Source organism: Salmo salar, chromosome 13 (genome assembly GCF_965601325.2).
Source record: "Salmo salar chromosome 13, fSalSal1, whole genome shotgun sequence".
Classification (NCBI taxonomy): Eukaryota; Metazoa; Chordata; class Actinopteri; order Salmoniformes; family Salmonidae; genus Salmo; species Salmo salar.
Window position 1 is genome coordinate 58231191 of NC_138303.1, and position 19179 is coordinate 58250369.

At 47.8% G+C, this 19179-nt stretch overlaps 1 protein-coding gene across 5 annotated transcripts; it reads left to right on the top strand.

Moving 5' to 3' along the window:
- Positions 1-4987: 4987 nt before the first annotated feature.
- On the top strand, positions 4988-16360 carry LOC106567453 (uncharacterized). Of its 5 annotated transcripts, none has more exons than XM_045693388.2 (4): positions 4988-5701; positions 5921-6041; positions 6374-6491; positions 6664-16360. In XM_045693388.2, the coding sequence occupies exons 1-4, from the start codon at positions 5693-5695 to the stop codon at positions 6686-6688; spliced, it is 273 nt and encodes a 90-aa protein (XP_045549344.1). In that variant the 5' UTR covers positions 4988-5692; the 3' UTR covers positions 6689-16360. The 5 variants fall into 5 exon arrangements, 3 of the variants coding, with proteins under 3 accessions (XP_045549344.1, XP_045549346.1, XP_013992203.1); XM_045693390.2 differs by having other exon boundaries at positions 4989-5665; XR_006758598.2 differs by having other exon boundaries at positions 4993-5701; positions 6421-6491.
- Positions 16361-19179: the final 2819 nt, after the last annotated feature.

A 19179-nucleotide genomic window follows, 5' to 3' on the forward strand; every position in this document is an offset into this window, starting at 1 on the left:
AGCCTTTTTGAAATCGGACAATGTGGTTGGATTAACGAGAAGTGTATCTTTAAAATGGGATATAATAGTTGTATGTTTGAGAAATTTGAATTATGAGATTTTTGTTGTTTTGAATTTGTCGCCCTGCTATTTCACTGGCTGTTGAATAGTGTGTCCCGCGGGTGGGACGCTAGCGCCCCACATACCCCAGAGAGGTTAAATAACATGATAATTAAATACAAGTAAAACTAAATGCATGCTCTTCAAACGATCGCTGCCTGCACCTGCCCGCCCATCCAGCATCACTGCTCTGAACGGTTCTGACTTAGAATATGTGGACAACTACAAATACCTAGGTGTCTGGTTAGACTGTAAACTCTCCTTCCAGACTCACATCAAACATCTCCAATCCAAAGTTAAATCTAGAATTGGCTTCCTATTTCGCAACAAAGCATCCTTCACTCATGCTGCCAAACATACCCTCGTAAAACTGACCATCCTACCGATCCTCGACTTCGGCGGTATCATTTACAAAATAGCCTCCAATACCCTACTCAATAAACTGGATGCAGTCTATCACCAGTGCCATCTGTTTTGTCACCAAAGCCCCATATACTACCCACCACTGCGACCTGTATGCTCTCGTCGGCTGGCCCTCGCTTCATACTCGTCGCCAAACCCACTGGCTCCAGGTCATCTACAAGACCCTGCTAGGTAAAGTCCCCCCTTATCTCAGCTCACTGGTCACCATAGCAGCACCCACCTGTAGCACGCACTCCAGCAGGTATAGCTCTCTGGTCACCCCCAAAGCCAATTCCTCCTTTGGCCGTCTCTCCTTCCAGTTCTCTGCTGCCAATGACTGGAACGAACTACAAAAATCTATGAAACTGGAAACACTTATCTCCCTCACTAGCTTTAAGCACCAGCTGTCAGAGCAGCTCACAGATCACTGCACCTGTACATAGCCCATCTATAATTTATCCCAAACAACTACCTCTTCCTATACCGTATTTATTTATTTAGCTCCTTTGCACCCCATTATTTCTATTTGTACTTTGCACTTTCTTCCACTACAAATCTACCATTCCAGTATTTTACTTGCTATATTGTATTTACTTTGCCACCATGGCCTTTTTTTGCCTTTACCTCCCTTATCTCACCTCATTTGCTCACATTGTATATAGACTTATTTTCTACTGTATTATTGACTATTTTTGTTTTACTCCCTGTGTAACTCTGTGTTGTTGTATGTGTCGAACTGCTTTGCTTTATCTTGGCCAGGTCGCAATTGTAAATGAGAACTTGTTCTCAACTTGCCTATCTGGTTAAATAAAGGTGAAATAAAATTAAAATAAATTGCACAGGTGCACCTTGTGCTGGGGGACAATAAAGGCCACCGTAAAATGTGCAGTTTTGTCACAGAACACAATGCCACAGATGTCTCAAGTTATGAGGGAGCGTGCAATTGGCATGCTGACTGCAGGGAAGTCCACCAGAGCTGTTGCCAGGGAATTTAATGTTCATGTCCCTACCATAAGCCTCCAACGTTGTTTTAGAGAACCGGCGTCACAACCACAGACCACGTGTATGATGTCGTGTGGGAAGAGTGCCCAATGGTGGCGTTGTAGTTATGGTATGGGCAGGCACAAGCTACGGACAACGAGCAGAAATGCATTTTATCTATGACAATTTGAATGCACAAAGATACCGTGATGAGATCATGAGGTCCATTGTCGTGCCATTTATCCACCGCCATCACCTCATGTTTCAGCATGACAAAGCATGGCCCCATGTCGCACGGATCTGTCCCCATTTTCTGGAAGCTGAAAATGTCCCAGTTATTCCATGGCCTACATACTCACCAGACATGTCACCCATTGAGCATGTTTGGGATGCTCTGGATTGACGTGTACGACAGAGTATTCCAGTTCCCGCCAATATCCAGCAACTTTTTTTTAGCAGTTGCTAGGGACTCTTTTGGAAGAAGCTAGCTAGCTAACGAAGAACAACAAAGAATATCTAGTTAACAGAAGAAAAGAAAGAAAATCAGGACAGAAGAAAAAGGATATCAAAGTGAAACAGTTCTCTAAAGACACAAGAGACAATAATACAAGAAACAACACTTCTGTAGCTTGTCAACTATGTGTCTGTCTATCCCTGTTCTCTCCCCTCTGCACAGGCCATACAAACGCTTCACACCGCGTGGCCGCTGCCACTCTAACCTGGTGGTCCCAGCGCGCACAACCCACGTGGAGTTCCAGGTCTCCGGCAGCCTCTGGAACTGCCGGTCTGCAGCCAACAAGGCTGAGTTCATCTCAGCCTATGCTACCCTCCAGTCCCTAGACTTCCTGGCGCTGACGGAAACATGGATTACCACAGATAACACTGCTACTCCTACTGCTCTCTCTTCATCTGCCCACGTGTTCTCGCATACCCCTAGAGCATCGAGCCAGCGGGGTGGTGGCACTGGAATCCTCATCTCTCCCAAGTGGACATTCTCTCTTTCTCCCCTGACCCATCTGTCTATCTCCTCATTTGAATTCCATGCTGTCACAGTTACCAGCCCTTTCAAGCTTAACATCCTTATCATTTATCGCCCTCCAGGTTCCCTTGGAGAGTTCATCAATGAGCTTGACGCCTTGATAAGTTCCTTTCCTGAGGATGGCTCACCGCTCACAGTTCTGGGTGACTTTAACCTCCCCACGTCTGCCTTTGACTCATTCCTCTCTGCCTCCTTCTTTCCACTCCTCTCCTCTTTTGACCTCACCCTCTCACCTTCCCCCCCTACTCACAAGGCAGGCAATACGCTTGACCTCATCTTTACTAGATGCTGTTCTTCCACTAATCTCATTGCAACTCCCCTCCAAATCTCCGACCACTACCTTGTATCCTTTTCCCTCTTGCTCTCATCCAACACTTCTCACTCTGCCCCTACTCGGATGGTATTGCGCCGTCCCAACCTTCGCTCTCTCTCTCCCGCTACTCTCTCCTCTTCCATCCTATCATCTCTTCCCTCTGCTCAAACCTTCTCCAACCTATCTCCTGATTCTGCCTCCTCAACCCTCCTCTCCTCCCTTTCTGCATCCTTTGATTTTCTCTGTCCCCTATCCTCCAGGCCGGCTCGGTCCTCCCCTCCTGCTCCGTGGCTCGACGACTCACTACGAGCTCACAGAACAGGGCTCCGGGCAGCCGAGCGGAAATGGAGGAAAACTCGCCTCCCTGCGGACCTGGCATCCTTTCACTCCCTCCTCTCTACATTCTCCTCTTCTGTCTCTGCTGCTAAAGCCACTTTCTACCACTCTAAATTCCAAGCATCTGCCTCTAACCCTAGGAAGCTCTTTGCTACCTTCTCCTCCCTCCTGAATCCTCCTCCCCCTCCCCCCCCCTCCTCTCTCTCTGCGGATGACTTCGTCAACCATTTTGAAAAGAAGGTTGACGATATCCGATCCTCGTTTGCTAAGTCAAACGACACCACTGGTCCTGCTCACACTGCCCTACCCTGTGCTTTGACCTCTTTCTCCCCTCTCTCTCCAGATGAAATCTCGCGTCTTGTGACGGCCGGCCGCCCAACAACCTGCCCACTTGACCCTATCCCCTCCTCTCTTCTCCAGACCATTTCCGGAGACCTTCTCACCTCGCTCATCAACTCATCCTTGACCGCTGGCTACGTCCCTTCCGTCTTCAAGAGAGCGAGAGTTGCACCCCTTCTGAACAAACCTACACTCAATCCCTCCGATGTCAACAACTACAGACCAGTATCCCTTCTTTCTTTTCTCTCCAAAACTCTTGAACGTGCCGTCCTTGGCCAGCTCTCCTGCTATCTCTTTCAGAATGACCTTCTTGATCCTAATCAGTCAGGTTTCAAGACTGGGCATTCAACTGAGACTGCTCTTCTCTGTGTCACGGAGGCTCTCCGCACTGCTAAAGCTAACTCTCTCTCCTCTGCTCTCATCCTTCTAGACCTATCTGCTGCCTTTGATACTGTGAACCATCAGATCCTCCTCTCCACCCTCTCCGAGTTGGGCATCTCCGGCGCGGCCCACGCTTGGATTGCGTCCTACCTGACAGATCGCTCCTACCAGGTGGCGTGGCGAGAATCGGTCTCCGCACCACGTGCTCTCACCACTGGTGTCCCCCAGGGCTCAGTTCTAGGCCCTCTCCTATTCTCGCTATACACCAAGTCACTTGGCTCTGTCATATCCTCACATGGTCTCTCCTATCATTGCTACGCAGACGACACACAATTCATCTTCTCCTTTCCCCCTTCTGATAACCAGGTGGCGAATCGCATCTCTGCATGTCTGGCAGACATATCAGTGTGGATGACGGATCACCACCTCAAGCTGAACCTCGGCAAGACGGAGCTGCTCTTCCTCCCGGGGAAGGACTGCCCGTTCCATGATCTCGCCATCACGGTTGACAACTCCCTTGTGTCCTCCTCCCAGAGTGCTAAGAACCTTGGCGTGATCCTGGACAACACCCTGTCGTTCTCCACTAACATCAAGGCGGTGACCCGATCCTGTAGGTTCATGCTTTACAACATTCGCAGAGTACGACCCTGCCTCACACAGGAAGTGGCGCAGGTCCTAATCCAGGCACTTGTCATCTCCCGTCTGGATTACTGCAACTCCCTGTTGGCTGGGCTCCCTGCCTGTGCCATTAAACCCCTACAACTCATCCAGAACGCCGCAGCCCGTCTGGTGTTCAACCTTCCCAAGTTCTCTCACGTCACCCCGCTCCTCCGCTCTCTCCACTGGCTTCCAGTTGAAGCTCGCATCCGCTACAAGACCATGGTGATTGCCTACGGAGCTGTGAAGGGAACGGCACCTCCATACCTTCAGGCTCTGATCAGGCCCTACACCCAAACAAGGGCACTGCGTTCATCCACCTCTGGCCTGCTGGCCCCCCTACCTCTGAGGAAGCACAGTTCCCGCTCAGCCCAGTCAAAACTGTTCGCTGCTCTGGCACCCCAATGGTGGAACAAGCTCCCTCACGACGCCAGGACAGCGGAGTCAATCACCACCTTCCGGAGACACCTGAAACCCCACCTCTTTAAGGAATACCTAGGATAGGATAAAGTAATCCTTCTAACCCCCCCCCCCCCCCCTTAAAAGATTTAGATGCACTATTGTAAAGTGGTTGTTCCACTGGATATCATAAGGTGAATGCACCAATTTGTAAGTCGCTCTGGATAAGAGCGTCTGCTAAATGACTTAAATGTAATGTAATGTAACTTTGCACAGCCATTGAAGAGGAGTGGGACAACATTCCATAGGCCACAATCAACAGCCTGATCAACTCCATGAGAAGGAGATGCGTCGCACTGCATGAGGCCAATATGGTATACTGACTGGTTTTCTGATCCACTCCCCTACTTTTTTTAATGGTATCTTTGATCAACAGATGCTTATCTGTATTCCCAGTCATGTGAAATCCATATATAGAGCCTAATGAATGGATTTTCATTGACGGATTTCTGTAACTCAGTAAAATCTTAGAAATAGTTACATGTTGTGTTCATATTTTTGTTCAGTATAAATAGTGTCCCTGTGTGTCTGCTCCTACTGTCACTATGAGGTTGCTGAGCTGCTGGTGAGAAACGGGTCAACATAGCTGACCTGTGGAATTTCACACTTCTGAGGCTGCAGCCAAGGGCAAATAGCCAAGAGATCTGCTGACGCTCAAGGTTAGTCTTCCTTCAAGAGATCTGCTGATGCTCAAGGTTAGTCTTCCTTCCTGTGACATTCATATTGGCTCTTCAAAAATAATTGCGTTTGATTGAAGACTACTAGGATGCTTTTTTTATAGTCAGTACCGTGCAATATGTATAACGATAACTTTTTACGCACAACGCTTCTTATATATTTTAATGACACATCTGTCTGTGTGTATCCCCATCAATAATAACTGTGATGGTAACATGTCTTTGGACATGGTGAAGGAGGGAGACATGGGCATCCACGACCTGCTGGAAGGAGATGCTTCCCTTCTGGAGCACGGGGCTGACGACAACTCAGGTGGAAGGAGGCCTCATCTCCCTGCACAACGCAGCCTCATACAGGGTGAGTCACTACAAAGATTACGTCAGGCCTTTGAAAACATGTCACATGCTGTACGGTTTGCCATAAGGTTTTGACATGGACATAAACAATGCATACGCTGTGACATTGTGGCCTATTTTTCAGGTTGGATGTCATCAGGCTGTAGAAGACATTGTGTGCATTGTTTAGTTTATTAAACCTTACAGAAAAACATACATCACATAAAATAACATCACCCACCCTGTGTTGAAAGAGACCTAATGGAAAGTCTACATATGTATTCGCGTAGATGTCAGTCTTTGGGCAAGTCATAAGGACATTAAATCATGTCTCTCTTGCTCCTCTCCTGTCAGTCCATTCCTCTCTCCTCTGTCACTTCTCTCCTATCTCTCCTCTACAGAACATGCATATTGTGGCCCTCCTGATTAAGTTCAATGAGCCTTTAACCCTCTCCACAAGGCAGCCCAGAAGGTAAACATATTGAATGTATGCATGTGTTCTCTCTAGTTGCACAAGTGTTTGACTTACAAGGACGTAGTCTGGTCACAATAATTCCTATCCAATATATTTTGACACACATGGCTATGGAAAACCCTTATCACCCAGTAACTCTCCCACTGACCATATTTTCCTCCTTACTCAGGCTGGTGATATCTGTGCCCTGTTGATGGACATTATGCCCCCAGGCACAGAGAAGAGGGATTACCAGCTCAGCTCAAACTGTTCAATCTCTGGAGGGGATAACAAACATTGCTCAATCTTATTGTAGAAAGTTGAGTTTGTACTGTTTATCTTCACAGAGATAACATGAAAAAAAGCATCTTATATGGTGAGCTACTGTAATGGGTGTGTGTTGGTAGCAGGGAAGTCAGGCGCAGGAGAATGAACTTGGTATAAACGTAGTCGTTTAATAAGTGCTGACCAAACTCCAAAAACCAAAATATATAAAAATAAAAAAGTGGGTACAAAACCCGTCGCACACCAACACATACTAGCACAATCACATACAATAATACAATCTCTGACAAGGATATGAGGGGAAACAGAGGGTTAAATACACATGTAATTGATGGGATTGGAACCAGATGTGAAGGAAAACAAGACAAAACCAATGGAAAATGAAAAATGGATCAGTGATGGCTAGAAGGTCGGTGATGTCGACCGCCGAACACCGCCCGAACACAGAGGGACCAACTTCGGTGGAAGTCGTGACAGCTACTGTGTGGCTAGGACAGGCAAGCCCCATACTATTGTGGAGGACTTAATTCATCCTGGTACTGCGGATATGGCTGGGACAACGCTGAGGGAAAAGGCCCAAAAAAACTGTACAGACAATGCCTTTATCAAGCAACACTTTCACGACGCATCACTGAAATGGCAGGAGATGTTTTGAAAGAATTACTGCTTCGCATACAAGCCAGTGAATTCTATGCGTTACAGCTGGATGAGTCAACAGACGTGGCGGGCCTGGCACAGCTCCTGGTATATGTCTGTTACGTTTATGGGTGGTCAATTAAGGAAGACATCCTCTTCTGGAAACCAGGACAACAGGAGAGGATATTTTTTAAAGTACTGGACAGCTTTGTGACATCAAATGGACTTTGGTGGTCAAGATGTGTTGGTATCTGTACTGATAGCGCAAAAGCCATGACAGGGAGACATAGTGGAGTGGTAACACACGTGCAAGCAGTTGCTCCCGGCGCCACTTGGGTACACTGCAGCATCCACTGAGAGGCTCTGGCTGCCAAAGGAATGCCTGACAGCTTGAAAGACGTTTTGGGCACGACAGTGAAAATTGTTAACTTTGTTAAAGCAAGGTCCCTGAACTCTTGTGTATTTTCTGCACTATGCAATGATATTGGCAGCGACCATGTAATGCTTTTACAACATACTGTCACGAGCGGAATGAACAGTTTAAGGAGTGAGTCAAGCGCAGGAGACGGAGATCCGTGAGAATAAACTTAATGTAATAAGTCCACGGGCAAGATTCATATACAGCTGGGAGCATAACAGTCAGAAAAAATGACTAAAAGAAGCTCCTCGCAAAAGGCAGACGGGGCACAGCCCGACAACCCTAATGCCTAGATAACAGACGTAACACCACATGTAACAACGAACAATCCCGCACAAATCCTAGCTAAACACAGACAGACTAAATAACCCCCCCACTAATGACAAACACAAAACAGGTGCAAACAAAAACAGACATAACTAATAGACACTGAAACACAGATCGGTGGCAGCTAGTAGGCCGGCGACGACGACCGCCGAGCGCCGCTCAACCGAGGAGAGGCGCCCCCTTCTGTGGATGTTGTGACAGTACCCCTCCCCTGACGCGTGGGTCCCGCAGCGCGCCAACGCCGGCCTCGAGGACGACCCGGAGGGCGAGGCGCTGGGCGATCCGGGTGGAGGTTGTGGAAATTCCGCAACATGGCTGGATCCAGAATGTCCCTCGCCGGGACCCAGCACCTCTCCTCCGGACCGTACCCCTCCCAGTCCACGAGGTACTGTAGGCCCCCCACCCGACGTCGGGAGTCCAAGATGGCCCGGACTGTGTACGCCGGGGCCCCTCCGATGTCCAGGGGGGGCGGGGGGACCTCCCGCACCTCAGCGTCCTGCAGCGGACCAGCTACCACCGGCCTGAGGAGAGACACATGAAACGAGGGGTTAATACGGTAATATGTAGGAAGTTGTAACCTATAACAGGTGACAGGTTAGTAGAGGAGTGGCGCTGAGAATTCTGGGCCATCTCGGCCCAGGGTACGAACCGCGCCCACTCCCCTGGCCGGTCCTGGCAATATGACCGCAGAAACCTGCCTACATCCTGGTTAATGCGCTCTACCTGCCCATTACTCTCGGGGTGGAAACCCGAGGTCAGGCTGACCGAGACCCCCAGCCTCTCCATAAACGACCTCCACACCCTGGACGTGAACTGGGGACCCCGATCAGATACGATATCCTCGGGCACCCCGTAGTGCCGGAAGACGTGGGTGAATAGGGCCTCCGCGGTCTGTAGGGCCATAGGAAGACCGGGCAACGGAAGCAGACGGCAGGACTTCGAGAACCGATCCACAACAACCAGGATCGTAGTATTTCCCTGAGATGGCGGGAGATCCGTAAGGAAATCCACCGAGAGGTGAGACCAAGGTCGTTGTGGAACGGGGAGGGGCTGTAATTTCCCTCGAGGCAGGTGCCTAGGAGCCTTGCACTGGGCGCACACCGAACAGGAAGAGACATAGTGTGTTACATCCTCTACCAAGGTGGGCCACCAGTACTTCCCCCTCAGGCCTCACACTGTCCGTTCCACCCCAGGGTGACCCGAGGAGGGTAAAGTGTGGGCCCATCGGATCAAGCGATCGCGGACACCCAGCGGGACGAACTTCCGACCCGCGGGACATTGAGGTGGAGTGGGTTTGAACCGACCCGCCCGCTCGATGTCCGCATCCACCTCCCACACCACCGGTGCCACCAGACAGGAAGCCGGGAGTATGGGAGTGGGAGTGGGATCGATGGTCCGCTCCTCGGTGTCGTAGAGACGTGACAGTGCGTCGGCCTTCCGGTTCCGAGAACCCAGAATGTACGAAAGGGTGAACTGAAACCTCATAAAGAACATGGCCCACCTGGCTTGACGAGGATTAAGTCTCCTCGCTGCCCGGATGTACTCCAGGTTACAGTGGTCGGTCCAGATGAGAAAAGGATGACGTGCCCCCTCAAGCCAATGTCTCCACACTGTCAAAGCCTTGACCACGGCTAACAACTCCCTGTCCCCCACATCATAGTTGCGCTCCGCCGGGCTCAGCTTCTTAGAAAAGAATGCGCAGGGGCGGAGCTTCGGAGGAGCGCCCGAACGCTGCGAAAGCACAGCTCCCACCCCAGCTTCGGACGCGTCCACCTCCACTATGAATGGCAAAGAGGGATCCGGCTGCGCCAGCACCGGAGCGTTGGTAAACAGAACCTTCAGACGACGGAAGGCTCTGTCCGCCTCTGCCGACCACCGCAATTGCACCGGACCCCCCTTCATCAGTGAGGTAATGGGAGCTGCCACCTGGCCAAAACCCCGGATAAACCTCCGGTAATAATTGGCCAACCCCAAGAACCGCTGCACCTCCTTCACAGTGGTAGGGGTCGGCCAATTACGCACAGCCGTAACGCGGTCATCTTCCATCTCCACCCCTGTGGTGGAAATGCGATATCCCAGAAAAGAAACGGCTTGTTGAAAGAACTCACATTTCTCAGCCTTGACGTATAGGTCATGCTCCAGCAGCCACCCAAGCACTTTACGCACCAGAGCCACATGCGCGGCGCGAGTAGCGGAGTAGATCAAGATGTCATCGATGTACACCACCACCCCCTGCCCGAGCATGTCCCTGAGAACCTCGTCCACAAAGGATTGGAAGACGGCGGGAGCATTCTTTAACCCATATGGCATGACGAGGTACTCATAATGGCCCGATGTGGTACGAAATGCGGTCTTCCACTCGTCTCCATCTCGGATACGGACCAGGTTATACGCGCTCCTGAGATCCAGTTTGGTGAAAAAGCGCGCCCCGTGAAATGACTCCACGGCCGTAGCAATGAGAGGTAGTGGGTAACTGAACCCCACTGTGATAGAATTTAGACCTCTATAGTCAATGCACGGGCGCAGGCCTCCCCCCTTCTTCTTCACAAAAAAAGAAACTAGAGGAGACGGGTGATTTAGATGGCCGAATGTATCCCTGTCTCAAGGATTGAGTGACGTATGTCTCCATAGCCACTGTCTCCTCCTGCGACAGAGGGTACACGTGACTTTTAGGAAGGGCTGCGCCAGCCTGGAGGTTTATCACACAATCGATGGGGTGGTAATTGAGTCGCCTTCGTTTTACTGAAGGCGATAGCCAAATCGGCATATTCAGAGGGGATGTGTACAGTGGAGACTTGGTCTGGACTCTCCACAGTGGTTGCACCGATGGAAACTCCTATACACCTACCTGAGCACTCCCTCGATCACCCCTTAAGAGCCCTCTGCCCCCATGAAATCTGAGGATTGTGAGAGGCTAGCCAGGGAAGTCCCAGCACCACCGGAAATGCCGGGGAATCAATAAGGAACAGGCTGATACGTTCCTCATGACCCCCCTGCGTTACCATGACCAGTGGCACTGTTTCCTCCCTTACTTGGCCAGACCCTAGTGGTCGACTATCTAACGCGTGCACGGGGAAGGGTTTGTCCAGTTTAACCAGGGGAATCCCTAACTTATCAGCACACTTCGGTCCATGAAACTCCCAGCTGCGCCTGAATCGACTAGTGCCTTATACTGGGAGTGAGGGGAAAACTCTGGGAAGAAAACAGAGACATACATGTGGTCGACAGGGGCCTCTGGGTGAGGTTGGTGCTGACTCACCTGGGGGTTCGATGGAGTGCTCTGCCTGCCATCTGAGTTCCCGGGAGAACCTCTCCAGCACCGGTCCGCAGTGTGTCCTCTACGGCCACAGTGGGTGCAGGAGAGGCCCCCCCTCCGGTCCTCCTAGCAGCAGTCCCTCCAAGCTCCATGGGCGTTGGAGCAGGAGGGATGGGAGGTGGAATGAATAGGCCCCGATCGGAACGTCCCCGGGCAGCTAGCCGGTTGTCCAGCCCGATGGATAAATCAATTAACTGGTCCAGCGTGGTGGTATGGTCCCGGCAAGCCAGCTCCCGGCGGACGTCCTCACGTAGACTACACCTGTAGTGGTCAATCAGGGCCCGCTCATTCCACCCCGATCCGGCGGCCAGAGTCTGGAACTCCAGAGCAAAGCGCTCCTGAGCGCTCCTCGTCTCCTGCCTCAGATGAAATAATCGCTCGCCCGCCGCCTTGCCCTCCGGGGGATGATCGAATACCGCCCGGAAGCGGCGAGCGAACTCTGGGTAGTTGTCCTTCGCTGAGTCTGGGCCCTCCCAGACGGCGTTGGCCCATTCCAGGGCTCTACCCGTGAGGCACGAGACGAGGACGCTCACCCTCTCTTCATCGGAGGGAGAGGGCCGGACGGTCACCAGGTACAGGTCCAACTGGAGCAAAAACCCCTTGCACCCAGCGGCCGTCCCGTCGAACTCCCTGGGAGCCATTATCCGTATCCCGCTTGTACTGGGTTCGGTTGGATTTGGTAGGGGCGCAGGGTGATGAATTGGTCCTGGTGGGGGTGATGGAGCGACTCGCTCCCAGCTTTCCAATTGGGTCAGCACCTGGTCCATGGCTGTGCCCAGTCGCTGGAGGAGGCTGGCATGTTGGGAGACTTGTTCCTCCATTGACAATGTTCCTGTCCCTGCAGACATAACTAATAGACACTGAAACACAGATCGGTGGCAGCTAGTAGGCCGGCGACGACGACCGCCGAGCGCCGCTCGACCGAGGAGAGGCGCCCCCTTCTGTGGATGTTGTGACACATACAGAAGTTCGCTGGATATCAAGGGGCAAAGTATTGACAATTCCTTTAATTGAGAGACAAGCTTAAAGGTTTTTTTTACTGACCATAATTTTCACTTGTCTGACTGCTTGCATGATGACGAGTTCCTCACACAACTGGCCTATCTGGGTGATCAGGTGATCACCTGAATGATCTGAATCTAGGATTACAGGGACTCTCCGCAACTATATTCAATGTGCGGGACAAAATTGAGGCTATGATTAAGAAGTTGGAGCGCTTCTGTTTGCACAGGTCTTTCCATCATTGTATCAGTTTTTGTGTGCAAATGAACTCAAGCTTATGTCAAATGTGATATAGCGAAGCACCTGAAAGAGTTGGGTGCGCAATTACGCAGGTACTTTACCGAAACGGATGACACACACAACTGGATTTGTTATATCCTTTCATGCCCTGCCTCCAGTCCACGTATCGATATCTGAATAAGAGCCTCATCGAAATTGCAACTAGCGGTTCTGTGAAAATTGAATTTAATCACAAGCCACTGCCAGATGGCTGGAGTGTGGAGGAACAGACTGTCATGGCAGAATGAAGACAGTGCCTCAAGAAAAATGTCATATTCAATATCTATGTTTGACTCAATATTAGCACTTCACTCCACATACTCGTGGACAATAACCTTCAATCAGAATAACTTCTATGGGCTAGGTCAAAATTACAACCAACTAATTGCAGCATTTACCGCAAAAATGGAAGAGGCAAGTTGAAGGGGGAGAAAGTAAGGAACTTGTCTATCATCTCTGCATTGAAGACCAATATTGACTAAAGAAAATTCAGATAAAAACGTATAACAGTTTCATTTCAGTACAAAACATTGACTGCTGTGCCATATAGACTGCAAAATAGTTGGGAAGAGAGATTTTCGATATACCGATTCCATGGCATATGGTTAATGAAATGGAACACAAAGCAGAGCTGGATTCAAACTCTGTTTCTATACACTGCTCAAAAAAATAAAGGGAACACTTAAACAACACAATGTAACTCCAAGTCAATCACGCTTCTGTGAAATCAAACTGTCCACTTAGGAAGCAACACTGATTGACAATAAATGTCACATGCTGTTGTGCAAATGGAATAGACAACAGGTGGAAATTATAGGCAATTAGCAAGACACCCCCAATAAAGGAGTGGTTCGGCAGGTGGTGACCACAGACCACTTCTCAATTCTTATGCTTCCTGGGTGATGTTTTGGTCACTTTTGAATGCTGGCGGTGCTTTCACTCTAGTGGTAGCATGAGATGGAGTCTACAACCCACACAAGTGGCTCAGGTAGTGCAGCTCATCCAGGATGGCACATCAATGTGAGCTGTGGCAAGAAGGTTTGCTGTGTCTGTCAGCGTAGTGTCCAGAGCATGGAGGCGCTACCAGGAGACAGGCCAGTACATCAGGAGACGTGGAGGAGGCCGTAGGAGTGAAACAACCCAGCAGCAGGACCGCTACCTCCGCCTTTGTGCAAGGAGGAGCAGGAGGAGCACTGCCAGAGCCCTGCAAAATGACCTCCAGCAGGCCACAAATGTGCATGTGTCTGCTCAAACGGTCAGAAACAGACTCCATGAGGGTGGTATGAGGGCCCGACGTCCACAGGTGGGGGTTGTGCTTACAGCCCAACACCGTGCAGGACGTTTGGCATTTGCCAGAGAACACCAAGATTGGCAAATTCACCACTGGCACCCTGTGCTCTTCACAGATGAAAGCAGGTTCACACTGAGCACATGTGACAGACGTGACAGAGTCTGGAGACGCCGTAGAGAACGTTCTGCTGCCTGCAACATCCTCCAGCATGACCGGTTTGGCGGTGGGTCAGTCATGGTGTGGGGTGGCATTTCTTTGGGGGGCCGCACAGCCCTCCATGTGCTCGCCAGAGGTAGCCTGACTGCCATTAGGTACCGAGATGAGATCCTCAGACCCCTTGTGAGACCATATGCTGATGCGGTTGGCCCTGGGTTCCTCCTAATGCAAGACAATGCTAGACCTCATGTGGCTGGAGTGTGTCAGCAGTTCCTGCAAGAGGAAGGCATTGATGCTATGGACTGGCCCGCCCGTTCCCCAGACCTGAATCCAATTGAGCACATCTGGGACATCATGTCTCGCTCCATCCACAAATGCCACATTGCACCACAGACTGTCCAGGAGTTGGCGGATGCTTTAGTCCAGGTCTGGGAGGAGATCCCTCCGCCACCTCATCAGGAGCATGCCCAGGCGTTGTAGGAAGGTCATACAGGCACGTAGAGGCCACACACACTACTGAGCCTCATTTTGACTTGTTTAAGGACATTACATCAAAGTTGGATCAGCCTGTAGTGTGGTTTTCCACTTTAATTTTGAGTGTGACTCCAAATCCAGACCTCCATGGGTTGATAAATTGGATTTCCATTGATTATTTTTGTGTGATTTTGTTGTCAGCACATTCAACTATGTAAAGAAAAAAGTATTTAATAAGATTATTTCATTCATTCAGGTCTAGGATGTGTTATTTTAGTGTTCCTTTTATTTTTTTGAGCAGTATATTTAAATTATATTACAAAATTCTTGCAACCAATATAATGTGTATATATATATATGGCGGATACAACCATCCCAGCTCTGCATATTTTGCTGCGAAGAGACAGAACCATTAGATCATTTGTTTTGGTGCGTTCGTATGTAGCTTGTTTTTGGTCACATGTTCAGAAATGGCTGAAGAATTGGAGCTCTGCATATAGCACTGCTGGGTGATTTAAAAAGTCATAGTCAATCGATCAATAATATCATAATACTCTTAACATTTTTGCTATCTTTAATTTACAATCTGTAGAAACTATGAAAATAGAAAGGTTCGGAATGTTTGTGAAACAGCACAGTTGAAAAATATATGGCAAATAGTAATAACTGGATTATCTTCAGAGATAGATTGGAGGGGTTGAGGGTATCTGAAGGAAAGGACTAAAACAAACATAAGATAACTATTGTAAAATATACTGTGTCTGTAAAGTGCATATAGTATGTATAAGCTGGAAGTAGAAGCTTAAGTGTTGTCCATTAGTTTACTCCAATTATGTGAGGGGTGGTAGGGTTAGGGGAAAATAATGAAGGAACATTTATTAAAATATATATACAGTACCAGTCAAAAGTTTGGACACACCTACTCATTCCAGAGTTTCTTTATTTTACTATTTTCTACGTTGTAGAATAATAGTGAAGACAAAACTATGAAATAACAAATATATGAAATCATGTAGTAACCAAAAAAAGTGTTAAACAAATCAAAATATATTTTATATTTGAGATTCTTCAAAGTAGCCACCCTTTGCCTTGATGACAGCTTTGCACACTCTTGGCATTCTCTCAACCAGCTGTTTTGGTTACTACATGATTCCATATGTATTATTTCATAGTGTTGTTGTCTTCACTATTTTACAATTACAATGTAGAAAATATCACAAATAAATAAAAAACCTTGAATGAGTAACTGTGCCCAAACTTTTGACAGGTACTGTATGTATTTGAAAAAAATATATACATGGGGATTGGAAAGGATGCAGACAATTACATTGATGGAAGCCACAATCAATCTGTAATATTAAATGTGATCTACCTCCTATACATTTTGTTTAACTACCTAAGTTAGCAAACAGCGAAATAATTAGATTTCCCCCCACTGTGACACAGTAAGTAGTATATTAGCCAGCATTACACAATATGGGTTTCAGCTAAGTTAACTAGCTAAATGGCTTATATGAAAAATAACTTACTTAGCTAGCTATTTGTCATCTGCCCTGTTGGGGCTGGCATCGTCTGTAACTGAGCATGTAGCTAAATCCAATTATTTATTTTAAATCATCTTTGTTATATTCAGTCTGAAACATACGGTTGAATGTCACCATGTAGCTAGCTAAAGAACATTAAAAAAATGCCCCATCATTGAATGTGTGTTGATGAAAGGAATTACTTGAAGCCATTGCGGTCTGGTCAGTTCTTTCAGTTTTGTCCTAGAGGATTTGTGTTGCCTCCACCTCCCTTTCAAAAAAGCCAGCCTTGGGGAGGGATGGGGCCAGAGCAGGAAGCGAGACTGGAAAAAATGTGCAGGACTACACATCTCACTGACCTAGAAACGTCTTGGACATGATTAAAACAAACCCATATTCCCCCAGGGTGAAAATTTCCTTTAATAACAAGGGACAAAAGGTGTATCCTACGAAGCATGCTAGATCTACTCAGGGTTTTCTAAAGCTAACCATCTTTAGTTAGCTTCACATTCCAGCTGAGGTTTCATTTGTACTACGACGATGGATATTGCTAGTACACCTGCCGCTAACTCTAGCAGGCTTGTAACTATGCTTGCATGTTGCACATGGCTTGTTGACCGCTGAACTCTTCATTGAGACAATGCTGAAACATTAATCCGTGAGAAAGTCAGAGCCACATTTTCATTTGTGCCAAAATCAAATTGAAGGAAACGTTATCTTGCAAATTCAGCAGGCTATGGTGTGAAATAGGCTTTTAGAAGTGCTGTCTATATTTTATGACGCATCTTCAAAGCCAACTTTGGTGTGCTTATCAATCCACCATTTTTACCACTCCTATCGATAAAATAATTGTATTAAGACGTACAAGTGAAACTGACGTTCAAAATGCTTCCTGCCATGACTAAATGTGTAATGTATCGAAACCGCCATCGATAAGAAACAATACTGTGCTGCCGTATTCATTGACCTGGCCAAGGCTTTCGACTCTGTCAATCACCACATCCTCATCGGCAGACTAAATAGCCTTGGTTTCTCAAATGATTGCCTCGCCTGGTTCACCAACTACTTCTCTGATAGAGTTTAATGTGTCAAATCGGATGGCCTGTTGTCCGGGCCTCTGGCAGTCTCTATGGGGCTGCCACAGGGTTCAATTCTTGGGCCAACTCTTTTCTCTGTATACATCAATGATGTCGCTCTTGCTGCTGGTGATCCACCTCTACGATGACGACACCATTCTGTATACTTCTGGCCCTTCTTTGGACACTGTGTTAACAACCCTCCAGGTGAGCTTCAATGCCATACAACTCTCCTTCCGTGGCCTCCAACTGCTCTTAAATACAAGTAAAGCTAAAGGCATGCTCTTCAACCGATCGCTGCCTGCACACTTATCTCCCTCACTAGCTTTAAGCACCAGCTGTCAGAGCAGCTCACAGATCACTGCACCTGTACATAGCCCATCTATAATTTAGCCCAAACAACTACCTCTTCCCCTACTGAATTTATTTATTTAGCTCCTTTGCACCCCATTATTTATATTTCTACTTTGCACTTTCTTCCACTACAAAGCTACCATTCCAGTGTTTTACTTGCTATATTGTATTTACTTTGCCACCATGGCCTTTTTTGCCTTTTCCTCCCTTATCACACCTCATTTGCTCACATTGTACATAGACTTATTTGTCTACTGTATTATTGACTGTATGTTTGTTTTACTCCATGTGTCACTGTGTTGTTGTATGTGTCGAACTGCTTTGCTTTATCTTGGCCAGGTCGCAATTGTAAATGAGAACTTGTTCTCAACTTGCCTACCTGGTTAAATAAAGGTGGAATAAAATGTTTTAAAAAGGTGATGTATTTTAACATTACAATTTTTTAACACACAAAAACATTTGATTAATAAAATATTTTATCAGTCATCTTCCTCAAATTAAAGTGATGATGATGCAATATTTGCTACAGAGAGGGAATCTGATTTCACAGGTTCTCAACCCCGCAGCTCAGTCATTTCATTCAGGGTGTCACGTCGTATATTATTTAAAAACAAGTGCACAATAACACAGCACGAAAGCCGAAATAACAAAGCACAGGTACTCACAGACCAACAGACATGGGACCAATAACCAACCAGACAATGGTGAACAGAGGACACATATATACAATTACTAACCAGGGGAATTGGAATCAGGTGTGCGTAATGAGACAGTTCAGTGATGCCTAGAGGCCAGTGACATAGTCCTCCGGAACTGGTGCACGGAAGGGCAGCAGTACCGGGGGAATCTGTGACACAGGGTAAGTGGACTTATCCGTGAGTTAGCCGGTACACCGGCACAGGTTAGTTCTGAAGGATTTGTTGCCATAGAAATGTACCTGGCTAAAAGGTGAGCCACTTTCGTATGACTGGTTATCCCGAGTTGACCAAAGTTACCTTATTAACTCCTCAAACCTGCCCATTAGATACCCCGCTGGTTGACACCTCATCCTGTTGTATTGCCTCTGTCGATTTACCAGACAGAATGTCATTTCACTGAGATTGAGTTAAAGAGAAATTCCACATCATTGGAATTATTCAGTGTACTGGAATAATGTAGTGGCACAGATTTGACTTCAGCTCATCATTGTGCTAAGAAATTCATAAATGCATATTTCTATGCTGAATACTCTTTCTGGTTGATTTTCTGTTAAGCACCACACTAAATGATAACAGCCAGAGTATCCTGCTCAGTATTTGCTGAATATATGCAGATGGCAGCATAACCAACAGGTTGGGGGTAAAATGAAAGGTGACCGCGGAATTTGAGGGCCTCTCTAAAATAGCATCCTGACGCAATTTTATTTAAACACCTTGGGCATTTCAGTTTCTGCATGTTTGATTTTGATTTTATTCCCTAGTTTGTCATCCCCTTGGGCTGCCTTAGTCACTTCAGAGCTGGTGCTGAATCTTACATAATGGCCTGCCTGATCTGTGTCTGGACAGATACGCAGCAAATATACAAGTTACA

Excerpts from the sequence above, each read along its gene's own strand:
- LOC106567453 (XM_014136728.3), top strand. The coding sequence starts at position 5,849 with ATGACACATCTGTCTGTGTGTATCCCCATCAATAATAACTGTGATGGT. Across the intron at positions 6,042-6,373 it reads ACAACGCAGCCTCATACAGG|TCCATTCCTCTCTCCTCTGT; the intron begins GTGAGTCACTAC and ends CTCTCCTGTCAG. Across the intron at positions 6,492-6,663 it reads TCCACAAGGCAGCCCAGAAG|GCTGGTGATATCTGTGCCCT; the intron begins GTAAACATATTG and ends CTCCTTACTCAG.